The sequence below is a fragment of the Pseudonaja textilis genome, chromosome 1 (assembly GCF_049901715.1).
Source record: "Pseudonaja textilis isolate UNSWEBS1 chromosome 1, rPseTex1.2, whole genome shotgun sequence".
NCBI classification, from domain to species: Eukaryota; Metazoa; Chordata; class Lepidosauria; order Squamata; family Elapidae; genus Pseudonaja; species Pseudonaja textilis.
Window position 1 is genome coordinate 189021339 of NC_141990.1, and position 19523 is coordinate 189040861.

General features: G+C 38.1%; 1 protein-coding gene across 4 annotated transcripts in view; it reads left to right on the forward strand.

Moving 5' to 3' along the window:
- Positions 1–4793: 4793 nt before the first annotated feature.
- The window catches only part of LRP2 (LDL receptor related protein 2), a 141607-nt gene continuing 126877 nt past the window's right edge, over positions 4794–19523 (forward strand). For all 4 annotated transcript variants that reach the window (XR_015740757.1, XR_015740758.1, XM_087919977.1 and 1 more), the window contains exon 1: positions 4794–5029. Coding sequence is in view for 2 of the 4 variants with exons in the window: in XM_087919977.1 (XP_087776103.1) it covers positions 4936–5029 (94 nt within the window). In the remaining 2 variants the exon portion in view is untranslated. The remainder of the gene's footprint in view (positions 5030–19523) is intronic.

Sequence of the window (19523 nt, forward strand, 5' to 3'; positions counted from 1 at the left end):
TTGTGCAATGGGCTATTTTGAGCAGGAAGCCGCTAACAACTTTTCTGGTTTTTTAAGTGAATAGACAAACATTCCCTAATCTAAGCAAACAAATGCAATTGTGGCATATCTCCTTAAATTACCAAGAGTATCGTTTCCTTTCCTAACCTGAATGATAATATTGACTGAGGTCAGAGTCTTAGCAAACATAAACCTCTCATCAGGTTTACATTTTAATGTTCACAATGCTGTTGAACATGAACAGGTATTCAGGCTGAAATGCAGGGTAAAGAACCAAAGTTGTTTTATAGTATCCAACTTTTCTAGGTTAAACTAAAGATTACAATCCAAAATAATCATATAGTCAATACTTGGCTCTTAAATATAAATTGGAATATATGTTTTATCAGAAAGATTGAAGTAACACAGTGCTGTGCTGTTTTGTTCATTGATGCAGAATGTGAATCCAGGTACTGTGGCTTATGCAATTAGCCACAGTTAGGCAATTGTGGCTTAAGCATTGTACAGATATCTGAAACCAGTCATGTTTTCTTCAAGTGGTATATTGAATGAGCATAAAACTCTGCCCACTGCTGAGAAATGCTCATATCTAAAAAAAGAGATGTGATCCTCACAATCCCTTTTAAGAAGTTGTCTTGGCAGCCATATATATCTTTTAAATGAACAAATAAAATATATGTATCTATTTAACGGACAATGCAATAAAACTGGGTTTTGAACATTAAAAAGTAAAAAAGGGTTAATATTGCACTATTATTTGATTTTCATATTTCGCATTCAATGTATCTTTGTATATTTTTTTAGATTTGTAAAAGATACTGTTCAGGCATCGTTAAGAAAATTGAGTTCAAAATATAGTGATATTCCCCATTTCCACATTTGGGAAGTGGTATTCCATAGAATACCCCATGATGATTAGGTGGTCAAATACTTTGGTCACCTAATGAGAAAGAAGGACTCACTGGAGAAGAGCCGAATGCTGGGAACGATTGAGGGCAATAAAAAAAGGGGACGACAGAAAATGAGGTGGCTGGATGGAGTCACTAAGCGGTTGGCATGAGCTTAAATGGACTCCTGGGGGTGGTAGAGGACAGGAAGGCCTGGAGGAACATTGTCCATGGGGGTCGTGTTGAGTCGGACACAACTTTGTGGCTAACAACAGCAATTCCATAGAAGCTCTAGCGTCTTTCCAAGAAAGACCGGCAACAATCCTGTAGAGGTCAAGCTAAGCTGTTAACAAGATGCTGATTATTTTTTTACCCCCTACTCCTAGTGCATCCTCAGACCTTCTGGTTCCCTGACTGCAAACCTTCCAGCTTTCTTTGGGACCAGATTGCTTGAGTGAAATGGGTAGCTGCACTATTGTGTCTAGGCCTTTGCTGGCCATGCTTGCTCGCTTGCAGCCTCGGTGTAAGCAACCAATAAGCAACAGTGCCTCTGTTTTCTATTGGGGCGATGGAGATCAGCAGCTTTCCCTAGATTCCTACCCCCTTCCTTTCGCTTGGGATTAAAAAAGGAAGACCTCCCTCCACCGCCCCCACCCCAAATCCCTTCTTCTCCAAGAGCAGCTGGTTTCATTTGGCCAGTTTGCTGCCTGGGACTTGCTGTGAAACCATGACAAGAATTCCACCGCACCACAAAGCAAACAACAATAGGAAAAGCCCTTCCGTGCAGAAAGGAATGTTTCAAGCCCTGTTTGCCCACAGTGCATGGAGGCAGGCTGGCCGGCCGAGAGCCTGGAAAAGCTGTTCCCTCCCTCCTCTTCTCTTCCTCCCCCTCCTCCAATCTCCAAGGCTCTGGATCTTGTGATGGAGAGATCTTATCCCTTCTTTGTGATTCAAAGGTGCCAGGAAGCTCATTGAATATTCTGATCTGCCCCCAGAGTTTCTTGTGGCTTGACCCCCGGTGCTGTGTCGTACCATACCCCAAGCAACCCTGAACCTGCATAAATCACAACCTTACCAAACCTGCAGACACTTGTGCTTTTCTTCTTCTTCTTTTTTCCTCCTCCTTGCCTTAATGGCAACATTTTAGAGATTAGAGTTCTTGAGTGATCTAGTGGGGGGGGCGGGGGAATAAAAGGGGAGGAGCTGAAAAGTTTGACTCCTAGTATACAATCAACAGTTCTGCCTTACTTTCAAATACTGTAGATATAATCTTGTCTTCCTTTGTACATAGACTTTCTCAATGCAGAAGGGGTAGTGATGGTGTCAATATTTGTATTCCTCAAATTTATACCTGTTGAGAGAAGCATCTACTACCTAGATGTAAAATCATGCATGTTTTGGCAATGGAAACAAAAATGTAACTCAAGAGCTTGTAGTTCTTGGCATTAAAAAAAAAAAAACCTCCAGCAATTGCGAACTGTCTTACATGATGGATCACTAGAAACGCTGCATATCGAAGCTGCACAATAAAATATTATGCATTTGGATTTGACTATCTCAAAACCTGGGGTCAAATGGGGTTTTTGTCTTTTGCATTTATAGCCTGTCTTTTCTCTGAAGATCCCAGGATTGCGTTTACGGATGTTTCCCTCACTTCCACAAAAAACTAGTATGGTAGACTGGGTTAAAATGGCAATGCTGTCCTGAAGGTATTTTATATTAAAATATATAATTATAGAAAAAATGAACAATATTGGAATAATACTTAAATAAAAGCTGCAATTTTGGATGCCTATATTTATTGTGTGTCTGTGTGGTGTAGATACTGGAATGGCTATTTTATATGTGTGAATTCATTATGACAGAGCAACTAAGATAAGAGTTTCATGTCTTATGACATCTCAAAATAATAAGACCAACCACACCAAGTTCTGCATCTCAGAATGGAGAGCTTCCAACGATGCTAGTTGTGACCTGAAGGCAACGGGGTTCAATAATTTTGGCTATTCAGGACTTCCCTGAAGTTGTAGCTATTTATTTCTTAGCAACAGGGTTTTCCTCTGCATTGCTCCACCTTTTGTTTATTAACAGAAGACATCAACAGCCCTCCAAAACTATATAAGATAAGAGAAAAAGAAAGATAGATGGGATATAACTATTGCTCACAACCTTCAAATATGGTGTACAGTGATCAAATATATAGAAACCAGGGTGCATTGTCCTCTTCTGTTCCTGGAGGGAAAACAGACTCACCATAATTATGACCAAAAATGACAAGTCTTAATTCTATTCTCTGCAGTGAAGTACTCTTCTGATAAAATCTGAACTTTCTTTCATTCAGTTTTCTTTGGTGTTCTGAACTTTATAATTTGACAGTGGGAGAAAAGTTATGTTGAAAACTCTTCCGCGTAGAGCATTTACAGAACTTGAGTGAGGTTAGTCATTGCAATTGTGTTTTTATTTCTATAGTGAATACTTGGACTTAGTGTTAGAATATCTGGAAATACCAATGATTCTATTGTATTTCGAATACCCAGTGACATGGGAATCAACAATGAGGACATTTAAAATATGATTCCTCCCCCACATGTTATATTTCTATTTTCTCCTGAGGCAATACCTAGCATTTTAAATTGCTCAATTTTACACATGAAAAATTGGCTGTGGGGCTGCATTTGTCTGTACAATCTTTTAGGCCATTGATTATTTCTATGAGATTCCTCTAGAGAAAAAAGGGGACAACACTGATGAGATATTTTATTTTGAATCCAATCAGCCAATGGAAATATGGTTTTGAAATACGTGTCACTTCAATCAGGAGTGGCAGACTTGATGCCTGGTATAAAAGAGATACTTAAGAGTTGAAGAAATGTGAAACCAGGAGTTTGGAAATCTAGGTATCAAAGCTAATTGGTGCTTGTGCTCCTTCCTTACTACATTCCACTCCTCCCATATATATTTCCATCTTTCTTAATTTCAATGTTCACCAGGATTTAAATGTATATCAATTATGTTACTGCTATTGTTATATAATTGGGAATTATTCTGCAAATCACCTAGAATGGTCATTAAATCTAATTCATGTTTTGCCCACCACAGATCTAAGCACAGGAAAATAACTATTCAGCACAGAATATTACCGTATAAACATTTAATTATTGTATGGTATTCAATCCTTTGTTTAGTTGCTCTCCCCTGAGGTGTTTCGTACTAATAATCTCCAGTTTGCCCAGGAAAGAACCAAGATCGTATCAAGTTTGAAAAGGCAGGGGAGAAGTGGTAGAAATATTGTGTTGCGGGGGCAGACCTGGAATTGTGTAAGCAAGCATGTGTGAATAATTTTTTAACTGCAAGAGGGAAAACATAAACTTGTATTCACATGCTAGATCCCCACATGTTATTGGGCTTTAAAGTGTTCAAACATTTCAAGCACATCATTTTGGATAAAGTATTTATCCAGTCCTTGTTTTTTTACAAAAACAAATCCACTACAGGTTAAGGCTGAACAAGGAGGGCTTTTAAAAAAAACAGCTTTCCTAAAAACTCCTCTAAAAGTGGGAAGCGCTTGCCTGGAAATAACATACATCAATTCTAAACACGCGCACCCGATTCTAACTTTTTTACAGTAACGATTTGTTTTAAATCAAACCTCCTGGCATTCAGATTTTTAAGCTTGTTCAGCTCCTCTCCAAGGCAGCCAGCCGTGCAGCATGAAGTGGTTTAAGTTTTGTTTGCAAGTATCCCCCCCCTCCCCACCGCGCTCCTTGCAAAGTGTAGAAGGAGTGGCAACTCCTGCCCCCATCTACAAGGGTTTGGAACAATGTTTCATGCTAGTTCCGGGGCCAGCGGGTATAAAGAGCTTTATGCAATGTCTGGAGGGTGGGAGAGTTAGGGAAGACGCGATGTTTCGTCGGACGAGCATTCTTTACTTCGGCAACTAGCGGGACCAGGAAGGAAGGGGGGGGGGGCGGTTTGGAAAAAAAGAGAAGCGCGCTTTTCCTCAGCGAGGTCATCCCAGCAAAAGTGCTGGGAGATCAGAGCATCTCTGATGGGAGCGCAGCAGCGCATGGACGGAGGACGAGCAGCTGCTTGCAAACTGTTCCTCTTACTCGTTGTCTGCCTATTAAAAGGGAGCTGCCAAGGTAAGCCCCCCCCCCCCCAACTCCGGACGCCAGCAGAGAGGATCCGGGCTTTGTCTTGGTCAGAGCAAGGCTGCGCCGCCCTCCAGATGCTCTGGACTACAGCTCCCATGATCCTAGTCCACAGGGCTCGCGCTGCCCGGGCTATAGGGATTGTATGAGGGCTCCAATTTTGGAAAAGGCCAAAAGGGAGGAAAATCCCGAATGGAGCGGAGAATGGTGATGCCACAGGTCCGCTCGGTAACTCCCACTTCAAAGAAGTTGAAATTCAGTGCCTGTTTACGGGGTTACATCCCGAGAAAAGACTCCCCCCACCCACCCACCGCGAGTGGACATCTTTCGATGGTCGACAAGGAAAGGCCGGGGAGGAAGGGCTCAGCTGTAGGATCAGTCTCTATAAGAACTGGCCTGAACGAAGGACCACATTTTAAACTCCTGCAGCAGGGTGTGTGTGGGCGCGCGCGTATAGATAGGTGTAGTGTGTGTATCTTGTGTATGTATGTTATGTATGTATATATGTGTGTGTGTGTGTATGTATGCATGTTATGTATGTATATGTGTGTGTGTGTGTATGTATGTTATGTATGTGTATATATATATATGTATGTATGTATGTATATATATGTGTGTGTGTGTGTGTGTGTGTTTTTCTTATGTTTTCGAGGGTATTTATATGTAGGGAATTTAGGTTTCTTCGGGTATTTTCCCACATCTTAATAGCCCAACTATTAATAAGAAACCTAAATACGACACATACATACATACATGCACATAGATACGTTCTCTCTCTCTCTCTCTCTGCTGTCGGATTTTAAAAAGTGGTCCTTCGTTCAGGCCAGTTCAGAGAAAGGGGGCTTCCAGAGAACACCCCCTCACGGTGTCGCAAAGGAAAAGCGTGTGGATTTCTCCCCCCCCTCCCCAACATCTCTTTCCCACCCGACTCTCCGCCGCCGTTTGCCCGTTTTTAGAGGCGGCCTGTCGAGTTTTCCCCAGTTTTTTTTTTTGACAGCCTCGCCGCAACTTCCGAGGCGCTTGCGAACAAGCCCAGCGGAGTCGAGCTGGAGGCGCATCCCGGTGGCCGTTCGTCGCCTTTGCTATCCTCGCCCCACCCCGCCGTTTCCCAGTTGGCTATTACAGGAATAGCGTCTGTGGTGCGCCTGGGAGAGGGAGGGGAGGGGGGAGTTTATTTGCCACAAGGGTCCCCCACGAGGCTAGCAGCCGTGTGTGCGCGTGTGTGTAGGCGCGCGCTTGGCTGGAAAGACATTGCTTGCGTTGGGGCGTTAATGCTAGCGGGTGGCCTTAAGGGAGAACTCCTTTCGGACGATTCCCCGAGTTTGACCACTCGTCCGCCCGCCCCTCCATCATTCTGAGGCAAGATTCGAAGTGGAACGCGAAAACTTTTTCCCCCCCTCTTAGTTTTGCTGTTGCTAGGCGACGCGGCCACCATGTGACTGGCAGTGCAGGGTAGTCTGCGGAGGCGAGGGGCGATTTGGTTTCTCCTCGTCGTCCGCACGCCTTGGAACTAATAGCACTAGCCCTTAGACTTATATACCGCTTCTTAGGGCTTTTACAGCCCTCTCTATAGAAGCGGTTTACGGAGTCAGCCATTTTGCGGCCCCCACCCCGTCAACAATCTGAGTTCACTATCCTAGTTGCGGCGGATGGAGAAGCTTCCCACCGCCTTATTTCCACCTTGTAATTGCATCTCCCCCCCCCCTTCGCTCTTTCCCTTCTTGTCACACCCAAAAACAACCATAATTACCCCACAGCGAATGAAAGCCCTATTGTTGGAGCAGATTAGGAGAAAGAGCAAATTTCCTGGGGCACACATATAGGCCTGGGATGGGGGTGGGGGGGTAGCGCTGGTGTGTGGATGCATTCAAAAGGTTAATCTGCTTTCTTTGCTCCGCTCTTGGCGTAATCTCCTTAGGAGGATTCTGGTAATTATACTGCAAGTTCTGCTAGCAGCCCCCCCCTTTAATTTTCTGACCACAGAACTGAAGTTAGGCAGGTACCCAAAGCAGATACATACCCTTCGAAGTCTGGCTCAGAAAGTTAGAAAAACAAAAATTTTGGGGGGGTAGTTCCTGATGGTGGGCGTCAGTACGACTACTTTCTTTTGCCTTCGCATGCTGGGTGGATCCAATTAATCATAGCTTGTTTGATTTGTGGTTTATCATCACAGCATGGACGTGATGAATGGACGTGGATATTATTTGCACCAGTGTACGAAATCAGGATTCAGATTCTCTTCTCAATCGTTCTTTAGGGGAGATTGCCAGCTTTGGAATTCTTGTGGACCCTTGAAACGGGTTCCTAAAGGTGGTCATGTCAATAATTTGCAACACATGCAAAATTCTTGTGGCGCTTGAAAGATTTAGGGTTTTCATGGAAGTCTTCAGGATGGGGAGAATGACACCCTGTATGTCATGGTACCATCATACAAATGATGCATACTTGTATCAGATGTCACTGTTCTGCCATGAATCATATATGTAATAGTGATAATGCGCTTCCTTTTAACAGGTAGTCCCTGACTTATGACCAAAATTGAGCCCAACATTTCTGTTGCAAAGTGAGACATTTGTCAAGTGAGTTTTGCCCCATTTTACGACCTTTCTTGCCACAATTGTTAAGTGAATCACTGCAGTTGTTAAATTAGTAATATGGTGATTAAGTGAATCTGGGTTTCCCATTGACTTTGCTTGACAGAAAGTCACAAAAGGTGACCCCCAAGACACTGCAACTGTCATAAATATGAGTCAGTTGCCAAGCATCTGAAATTTGATCATGTGGCCTTGGGAGCGGCGCAATGCTTATAAGTGTGAAAAACGGTCCTAAGTCACTTTTTTCAGCGCTGTTGTAACTTTGAACAAATTGCTGTAAGTTGGGGACTACCTGTAGTCATTTTTAAAAGTTGTTTCTCTACCAGTACATTGCATGTCCTTTGGGAAAGAAGATAATTTTGCAAATGAGTCACATCGGAGAAGCAAGAGGTCAAAGAATGGTGCTTTAAAATGTAAATTAAATTAGATGGTTTTCTGGGTTGGTTCTTCATCATTTATTTCTCCATGGGCAAAGTTTGGATGCTGCCAGGGTTGTTCAAACAGGAAAAGCAGGGGATATTATGGCTACTGTGGGCTCTACAGACTCACAGAGACTCAAGTTAGGCCTATCATAGATGGGCTACATCTAGATTTGTAAGGTTTTTTTTTGCTGCACAGCTGATGTAGTCCTACTTTGTTCTTTAACAAGAAACAAATTTAGTCATGCAGGGGACCAATAGGACCTTAGCAAAGGAGTAGCATAGCAAGAAGGAAGGAAGGAATACTATAGTTATGCCATCTGTTTTTCCAATGCCAGCAGTTTTTTCAACCAGCACATACTTTATAATCTATTATTAAATCTTAAAATTAAATTGTTCTTGATAGTTATCTTTGTATCTTAGGACTATTATCATGTTCCAACAGGAATTTGACTAAGTTATAGACTGCGGTAGTAGCCAGTGCCTTAACTTTAAGTAGCTTAATTTTTCCAAATTAATAGATATTTAGGAGAAATAGTGCCATTATTAGTATTTATTTGTTAAATTTATTTCCCACCTATTTCGCAATGGGGCTACTCTAGGTGACATAAAACAATAAAAAGGAAGAAATTAAAAGAGTGTGAACTGAAGTAAGGCAATAGAACAATAAAATAAATAATGAAAATTATGATTACAAAAAGAAGAATGGATAGAGAGCAGAGAACAAGGGGGGAGGAGTTGGCGTCTGTTCATAATGGAAAAAGCAATGGTACTATTAAATTTTTATTTCATTCTTCTTGGAAAGAGCTTTCCTGCACTTTATATTCCCTAACAGATCGTATAATAAATTAGATTGAGCAAAATTGTAATAAATAAGATGGCTGGATTGTATAAGCGGAATAAATGAGGATCAAATTTCAAAACAAATATAGAATAGATTCAGAGGAAAGAGAAGACTATGAAATTTGTAGTTGGAGTTGATGAGATTTTCAAAACAAGCAAGAAATATGAAGAACAACAGGGAAAGTATGAATTGGAAGCAAAAGTATTTGCATGTATAGCAGAGTTCCCTGACCTCTCTGGGTTTGTGGACTGGCGGGGGTGGGTGGGGAGAGGGGAATGTCCACTCAAGTGGCGGGCAAGTGCACGCGCATGTGCATCCTCATTTATGCAAGCAGCAGGCATGTGGGCCACCACAAATGAAACATGAGTGCATATGCTCACCCACTGAATTGCGTGGGGGGATGAGTGCATGCGTGCCCACCACTTCTTCAGCCCCATTCTGAACGGCTCAAGGACCAATAGTGGACCGCAGCCTGGGGGTTAGGGATCCCTGATGTATAGAAAGATAGGAAAAAGTGAATGGGTGTGGGTGTAAACTACTTCTTCTACCTTTTCCTTTCACTGTTTTTAATCTCTTACTTTAAATTTCTTCGGTTTACTACTGTATTTCTTACTCCTTTTCTGTACTCTGCATAATATATCACTTACCCTAATATGGAACATTGTTCAAAAGATCAGTACAATGTGCATAGTTGAAGAAGATGCAGTAGAACATTTTGTAGGTCTAATGAAATTCCTTCATGAGAGTCTTGTTGATGAATACTGTTATATATTTCAGATAAAAACAAAGCCATGGAAAATAGAAGTTGAGAAAGCAGAAAAACACTGAACATATTGTGTACCCTGTGTGTGCTCATCTTGACTCAGATTAATTTGTGAATGAAAACTAAGCAGAATGTTATACCCAGAGGTGCTCAGATGTTATCACAATCTAATATTCCTGACTTACAGTCTCCATGATTGAAATTGTGTTCTCTAATATAGTCAGCCAATAGACATAAGGAAATCAATAGGAGTTGTAAATAGAAACTATAACTACAGCCAGGATCTATAGTCCAATGCTCGTTTGCATAGCAAGAAATTATTTCCCTCTACATTCAGGGAAAATATATTTTCTTGAGTTTGGCTTTTCTACTTGTTATGGGAAAGACATTTATAACATAACATACAGTAATAAAAAGACAAGAACCAGTTTGGTGTAGTGTTTGAGGCATCAGGCTAGAAACTGGGAGGCTGTGAGTTGTAGTCCTGCCTTGGGCACAAAGCCAGCTGATTAACCTTGGGCCAGTCACTTTCTCTCAGCCCTAGGAACGAAGCAGTGGCAAATCATTTCTGAAAAACCTTGCCAAGAAGACTGCAGGGACTTGTCTCGGCACTCTCCTAGAATCAAACATGATTGAATGAAAGAAAAAAAATAAAATGACACTATAGTATCATTGGTTGTATCCTTTTCTCTTGGGACAATTATATTTCAGTAACAGTTATTTTAATTATGGAGGAAGGATTTTAATCTTGCATTTAAAGGGGAACTATTAAACTTATCCTATATTTTTTACCTCTAAAGGTATTTTATTATAATTTTGTTTTTACTGTTACTGAAATTCTGCAGTTTATTCCAGTTTTCATCAGAGCAATATGTTCAATTATTTATATCGACATGTTATAAATACTTTTGTTAATAGATCTTTAATGTTTTAATTTGTATTTTTAGAATATTAATAGATCTTAATAATAGGTACAGATCATTCTGGAACTAAGTAAAAAAACGGGTTTCATTATTTTGATTTTATTTTTGCAAGATTGAAGAAGCAGGTTAGAAGTTTCTTTATAAGTGAACAATGAATTAAGATTTAATTTAAAAAAAAAAAGATAAAACACTACTTGATTTTTGTACCTTCCTTAATCTTTGTTTAATAATTTACCCCTTTTTATGTCCCAAGCAGTGAAGTATATGAGGAATTTGCTAAATAATCACCTAAAGTGGAGAATAGGACAAGAAGACAGTATTTCAGTTAATTGTTGAAAGCTGGATGACACTAGATTAGACTTAAATTCCTCTTTACCAATGGTTACAGTGGCAGTGAATTATTAAACTGAAGACAAGCAGGTATGGGATATTTGTGGAATCTTTGACTGACTTACTTTAATACCTCATTGAACTCAATTGTGCATCTTTCTGAAAGGATTACAATGTTAACCTAGGGCAGACATGTGATCTAGTTAGTGCTTCAACTGCATTTATGAAAAAAATGTCCTGCTGTTTTATATTGAGCTAACTGGAAATCTGAGACACAAAATTTCCCTTTAATCCAAATTTATCTTTCACAGTTTCTACATAAAATTGGGAAACAGTCATTTAAAGGGAGAAGGTGAATGAGATTACTGGTTAAAGTTTATTTTTCCTCCCTGTCCCTTTCTGGCTTCTTAGGCTGATATTGTATTGTTCTAAGAGATTTGTTACTGCATACTATCTCTTTTCTTTGTGTAACATAGGTCTAAACCTGCTAGCCTTTATCTTAGTTTTTTTTTTTTAAAGTACCTTAGTGCTGACTACTGCAGAATTCTCTCAGATGCAGTAGACTGAGGAAGAGTTTTCAGAATTTGACCCTGACTGATTTTGTTACCTCAGTTGACAGCTTCATGTAATATTAACCAAAAGACCATTTTAGAATTTTGATTTTTTTTAAATCAAGTTTTAAAATGTTACATACTGTACAATTCTCATTCTCAGAACACAGTCTGGGGAAACAATATCCAAAGCGGTCCAGCTTTGAATTTTGTGAAGAAATTAAGACGAATATATGTGACCCAGAATAATAATGCAGGATCCAAACTGGGTTGGTTACCAGGACCAGAGGTAAAGTCTACCGAGTTTTTGGACTCGTGCTGAAGTCCATCCTCAGGGAACTTCTCTCTCACCAGAATTGAGAGAGAGAATTGAGATAGAATTTCTCTCTCACTAAAATTTGTGAAGAAAGCCTACTTTCATAATCAAATGAAGGTAGATGAATGGAGAAAAATACCCAGCAACATTGTTTCCCTGTCATTAGAGTCATGAGTTTATCAATTTAAGGTTTCAATATGATTAACAGCTGATGATGGCCCAAGCTATTCCAGTTAACTCTCAAGTGAGTGTTTTTTTCTGAACAATATTGGAATATTCAAAGTAAACAATGTTCCAGAGTCATGTGATCAAATTTTGTGAACTTTTGACAGGCAAAGTCAATGGGGAAACTAGATCCACCTAGCAACCAGGATACTAAGTTATTAACTGCAGTGATTCACTTAACAACTGTGGCAAGAAAAGTTGTAAAGTGGGGCAAAACTCACTTAACAAATGTCTTACTTAACAACAGGAATGTTGGGCTCAATTGTGGTCATAAGTTGAGGACTACCTGTATATACAAGGTTATAACATTAATTCATTATAGAATGAATTAATGTAGACTATGTTAAACCATGTGCACTTTGAAACCTATTTGAATACAAACGGTGGTTTTCTACTTCTAAATAGAAACTTAGAAAGTTTAAATAATATTTTTCTATTTTGAAAACTTAATAGCACTTTTTATTTATTTACTTTTAATATGTTTCCTCCGTGGATAAATAATTAAGGTTATATATTGCGAGATAATAATATTAAAATCTTCTCAGTCCATTTTAAAAGAATCCTTTTTAGCCAAATACTTTTTATAACCTAAACATTCCCTTTTATATTCCGGTGATGTCAAAAATTGATATTTTACATATCAAAGCAAGCAGGTTGCCTGCTTACTTACTTTTCTCTTTTCTTACCTACGAGTGTTCTCTACCATTTCTTTGAAAAATGAATCCAAGTATCATATTAAACAATGTATAATAGGAAATGTACAATTATACAGTGGTCAATAGAGGAGGCATGCATAAGTGCACTAATGTGCCTATCATCCCTATCATTGTATTTTTATTCTCTTATTCTTGTTCTCATTTTTGTTTGACAAATTCCAATAAATAAATAAATATGCAACATGAATAGTACATCATCAAAATTGAAGCGTGATAATATTAACTATGCTCACATATTTCTGAGATAATCCAGAATCACTCTTTTGTTTTGGTTTTGCTATCATTAAAATGGATTAGAGACTAAAAGACCGGTGTTATTTTGCATTCTTCAAAATGACACATAAGAATTAGGGCAAGTCATTTACAATACTATCAAAGTATTCAGAAAGCCATTTTTAATTAATTAAGGTACATCTTTCTTTGTACAAGTGCAGACAAGTCAAGCCATAAAGTCATTTTACCTGAATGAAAGTAATTTTCATAAATATATGTTGAAAGTCTTAGGGACAAATAGATACGACACTAAGAGAACAACCAAATCTATTGTAGGAAAACTATGCACCCAAATCTGAATATCTGATGTTTCAAACAATGCAGGATGGAAATAAGGAAAGAGAGTAATTGCAGTTACTGCTTCTTTCTGGATTTCCATTCATGTGTTTTTAAAGAAAAATAAATTTCCTTTTAACTATTTCAGTGGGGTGGTGTTGCTCTACATGTGCTTCAGCACCACCTAGTTGTAGGGCATGTTTGAAGGCAGAAGATGGAAATTTCCATCACTTAAACAAATTCATAGGCAATATTTATCAACAACAACTTTTTCTGTTGAGGGACCAACCTAAAAATGATGTGTAATATCTATAAAGCCCTAAGTATAAGGAATATAATAATCTATAGTCTTAATTAGTTTGCTAATTAAGTCAACCAGTAGGAACAAGGATGAAAGACTGTTTACCTCTTCCTAAAAAAATGTGAATTGAAGTTTTTACTTCAATGTGATGATTCATGCAGTTGTTTACATTTAAATGTATTTGTCACTCTACTACTATGTTAAATTAATTTAGCGATTTAGCAGATTGCTTGTGATGTGGGTGCATATTTTCATTAATACTATACATTAATCTGTTTAAGCCAATTCTTCAAGCATCATTTTTACAACATGGTGAAACACAATTCTTCAAGCATCTTTTTTACAACCTGGTGGAACAGAATAGCTTTTTAAACTATTGCATTCAGCAGCGGAAATAACTATGTAGTTGTTGAAGCATTACTGGCAGGAATTCTAATATATTTTAAATATAGTTGTATTTCCTATAAGCTATTCAGATTTTGCATTTGACTTTGCTTTCCACTTTCAGGTTAGCAACAAGGTGCCTTTTTATTACATATCTCTTTCCATAGTGAGATTGATTGATTGATCTGTTCGTATGTACAAAAGGATCAGTAACATTCTTTTTATTATTATGTTCTGAGATGATTGATCAGAATTTAGAATTCAGATGAATATGGGTTGAACACAGTCATATTTGCTTCGGAGATGAAAGCCCTCATTCTGGTTTCTCTTAAGGCTTTTTTTTTTTTTTACAGAAAACAAAAGTATTGACAATATTCAATACTCAAATGCACTGTTCCTTTTATAAAAAATTAGTTGAACCAGAATAAAGTCCATCCTCTTTGGATCTTAAAAGATAATCAAAACAGATAGATTCATTTTCACATTTCATTAACGATTTACCAAGGTTGCTTAATCCTTTTTAGGAAATATTCTTGATTTGCTTGAGGAATTAGGGCAAAGACAAGATTATATTTCAGAATAACCATTTTGCAAATGCTTTTCACAAATGCTCCTGCTGCCAACTGTACTTTGTATCTGTGGCTGATGTCTTGTGTTTTAAAGAATACTCCAAGGAGGTAGTGAAGATTGTAATCTTTTTCATTGACAGCTAGTAAAACAAGCCATTTCCAGCTTTCTCTATATAGAGAGAATGTTTTACTTTGAATTGAGGACAGAGGAAGAGCTGTAAGCACAAAGTAGGTTGATAATACGAGAGTGTGATATTCATTCATTCATTAAATTTATATGCCGCCCATCTTACTATCAAGTGACTCTGGATGAATTACAATAACAAGTTTGATAATAGGATTGTTAAAGTACAAGCATTGGACATTGTAGCTACTCCTACACTGATTGAACAGGAGTTTCAACTGGTAACTTCTTTGGAGTCTTTTGCTATCTGTAGTCTGGATCTCTACATTTCTGTTGGTGAAAGTGTCCAGGGAGGTGACTGTAGAGACTAAGGAAGATGACTTTGATATACAAAGACAAGTAGTCCTCGACTTACAACCACAACAGAACCCAACATTTCTGTTGCTAAGCAAGATCATTGTTAAATGAATTTTGCCCCATTTTACACCCTTTTTTGCCATAGATGTTAAGTGAATCACTATGGTTGTTAAGTTAGTAACACGTTTGTCAAGCGAATCTGCTTTCCCCATTGGTTTTGTTTGTCAAAAGGTCATAAAAGATGATCACATGACCCCATGACACTGTCATAAATATGAGTAATCTGAATTTTGATCATGTGACCATGAGAATGCTGGTCGCAAGTGTGAAAAATGGCCGTAAGTCACCTTTTCAATGCCTTTGTAACTTTGAACTGTCGTTAAATGAACTGTTGTAAGTCGAGAAGTATATGTATGCAAGAACTGTTAGCTAGGCAAAGGGGACTGAAACATTCTTCAAGTCCTGGGAAGCAAAATAATCTTTGAAAGTACCTGCCTGATTCACTGGAGTATAAGAAAGGTTGGTGGAAGACCTGCAGCATAATAGATTTGCACAATTCTGTTATTATAGCTAATTTCAATAAAGGCGTAGCTTCGGGCTTCCTGTGGAATTGATTTTCTGGTCTGGTCTATCTAATGGGGCTGACTGTGATAAGCAGTTGTGTCAGTCTTGCAATGAGTGCTGATTGACAGAGAATGCTATCTGCCTTTAGGGGTAAACGGTACAGAAGAGGTGGGGACTACAGTTGTGTTATTTCTGGAAGAGACAAATTAATTTGGTATAAAACATATAGTCAGTAGTTTGTAGACACAAGCCAACTTCATGCCAAATAATTTTTATTTTTTACCAAACAAAACTAGTGAAAATTAGTAACTGCACCGATACATTTACTAGCAAAACAGTATGTGCATGTAATAACAATATTTGATTAATTTTTGAATTCTTCCCCCTAGTCTTACGAGAAGAGGACAAAGAGAATACAGGAGTATGGAGGGAGCCTAGGTTTCTGTCTCCTATGATAAATCATGTTTTAGCACACTTGACCACAGTTAGTAAATGTCCTTTGCAATTTCTTTATCATTGATTTATTACCATCAGTGAACCAGGTGGAGTCATAGAATTAGAGGATAGGTAAAACAGCTAAGTGAACTTAGTTGTCACTCTAATTTATGGTTGGGTTATAAGCTAGCAAAACAGTAGTTAAAGAAAACAGTTGTGGCTTGCCCTGTCAGTTGCTGGTTCATCTACAGTACATCTTTGCTTTTAGCTGTTTGTGCCATTCATTGCTACGCTCAGGATAGACCTGCACATTTGAAGGTTTCAGAGCTGCCTTGAATTCCTTGGCTGCAGCCCTTAGAGACCACCAAGTAGAATGATGATATTCTAATATTTATTGTGACTAAATCCCCCCCCCATATAGTAATAAAAATATAATAAAAATGAAATTAATTACAGTTCTGTCTATATTTTATCCACATGTCCGGCTCTGGATATTTAATCATGGCATAGAAATTTAATGAGCTGTGATTCACAGGCTGATTTCAGCAATGTTGTTATTACAGAAATCTGAAATTCTATTTCTGTCCGTGTTTGTGAAATTCAGCCTTTCAATCTCTACATTGTTTGGGTATGTAGCATTTATTTATATAGCCAGTAAAATAAGAAGTGCATCAGTTTGCCTTTTCATGTCCTGTACAAGAATTTGAGTGGGGGCTTAGAAATATTTTGAATGAGTGTAGAAACTGAAAACCTGATTGTGAAATATGACCCAAATTTTCCAAATGTGTTTTTTCACCTAGTTTGACAATTATAGAAAATTCATTGTTAAATTAGAATAGTAAACATTTGAGGGAGGGAAAGAAAGGAGAATCAGTTCTCAGAAAATAATGTGTAAGTTTTTATTCTGTTTGTCCTTCCTGTTGCAAAAGCTCAATCAAGTACAAAATGAGTGAATCATTGTGTAGAATGGGAAAAGTGTGGTATTCGTATTTGTAAATTTTCTTTGGGGAATCTTGGAGCACATCACAGTAAATGAATATAATGAATTAATTTCACTTATTGAATGCTGACTCTCAAATATGATATCAAAGTAACTTTAAATGATTGTTCACCATCATTTAAAAACAACCTCCAAACTGTATTATTATAGAAGTAATTCTGTTGGATTTCTGTTTTAAGGGATACCTTTCTATTTTAGCATACTTGGTTATCTCAAATCTCTTCTGCAGCTGGACAGAAAAAAGACAATGAAAGTCTGCAGATCCTTTTTCAGAATGCTGCTTTGCAATTAAGGTGAAGAGTGGGAGAGAAAACATCTGAAGAACTACTAAAAAGATAAGGGAGGATCTTGTCACTTAACTTATCTTCTGGGGAAATATATATGGCACCAGTAAGTGATTGATAAAGTAAGTATGAGAGTAGGTTTGGTCTTAGTGGCTGACCTGTTTGATGGAAAAGGTATGGGCCTCTAAAAAAATCCTATCATCATTCAGTGAAGGTGTGATTAGATAATTTCTAGTTCATATATATAGAGTATAATCAAGATTCAGAGTTTGAAGATTTTGGATTTGTGATAAATTAGATTGTAATATTGCCCCCCCCCCCCCTACTTTTTTAATATTTACAAAACATGTTTACTTGAAGCAAGTAGAGTTCAGGTTCTCAGTTTAGACTGGTGGTATTAACCTTCAAAATAAAAGACACAGAGAAGGAGTTTGAATCATTTCAGACTGCTGTAATACTAAAAGGGTATAAGAGTTTGTTATTATCCGCTGGGCTTTTCCATTGTTATCCTACAACCGGACCATCATATCAAAATGTCTCAAAAATACATAGTAATGCAAGGCTAAACAATTATGAAGATCCATAAAAAGAGCTGTAGTTCATGACCTTGGACTCCTAATTATGAACCCAAACTACCTGCTGAAGACCAAGACCAACAGCTGTTTTGCTCTACTGGTAGGGAGAAGCAATAACTGTTGCATCACAGCACAACCAGTCAAGTAAAGTGTAATATCCTTGGTGATTCAACTGAACCCATTTTACTAGTCAAAAATGCAAAGTTGCATCCTCACCTCAGTATTATTTAATTAATACATTAACAATATTTTGAGAAGATCCATCCTCCCTTTCTTGCCCACCTCCCTTTCTCTAATCTCTTATGCTAATGATGCAGCCATATTGTCTGTAACCCAAGTAGGACCCTAAAGATGCCTTCAAACTCCATCTCTTTACTGCTTCAGAGAACCCCTTGAAATAGTTTACATCCTTTCCTTGTTTAGGTACTGCAGTCCATTTCTTAAAATGGTAGGCAAGCATATAACTGAGAGATTCTGCAAAGATTGATTGCTGCAGTCTCGTTTAGATGAAGTTCTCTCTATAGTGTTCTGTACCTAGCTCATTTCCCGCCATTTTTGCCCCTTCACAGAGCTGAGAGATTGCTTAAATAAACTAACTCTTCCTGAGCTGCTTTTCTCCACAGCACTTCCCCAAATAGTGTCAATGGCAAGTTAACAGCTTAAGCTCTGTGACCCTAGTTGATTAGAATCATCTGGCCACCTTGTCCTGCTGCCTGAAACTGACCAGATCTTTATCAGTTCCATACTGAAAGCTTTTATGGTTATTTATTGTTTTATTGTTAAGCACATGAAATTTGGTTGTGAATATGTATGATGGTCAGAAAATGAAGATTTTTTTAAAAAAATATTACTGTCATAACAGTCACTAAACAAAGAGTGAGTCTACTTCAAAACAAAAATACTGGGACTCCATAGGAAACAATTTAAACCCTCAACTAGATGGATAATCAATGGCAAATCACTGAACAGATAAATTATTTTACAATATCTAGGTCTCTATTTTTAATTTTCTATTTTCTGGTCTCCTCAAACAAGATAGTTTCTGGTAAAAGCCCCTCCAAAGCACTCCTTGTAATTGTTAAATTGGTAACCTTTATATCCCAGCAACCGTTAAACTATTTAAAGCCAGAGGTTTGGGTTTGATGCTAAATGGTAATCAGTTATGAATTAATAAGGGTCCTGTCAAGAAGTTGGGAGTCAGGACAAAGTTCAAAAGTACTACAAGTTTATTTCATACTACCTGTGCAGAAGAATCTGAACTACTAAAGCGAATTGGCGCCATATTTGTCAACTGACTTCAAGACGGTTGGACTTAAGTCTTTTAGAGACTCCAAATTGATGATGTCTTTTGATCCCAGTGTTGGGCTCAGCTACATCTCCTAGTTTAGAAGCAGTGTAACCAAAACACTTGAAAATTTTACTATGAGTTTCTTATTTAACTTCCAATGTTCTAACATGGTGGGTAGAATTAAATTACATTTGCCTTGAGGCTTGATTCAAGCGTTGTCATCTTAGAGCTGACTAGACAAGTCTATTGTGGAACTTCCTTAGTTCATGTCACCTTGCTGGATAGGTTGTCTTCCAAACTAAGAAGACAAATCAATGTTGATTTGGCATATTGTGGTTTTGCCCTTCGACACTATTGGGCTTGGGGCTTGCTAA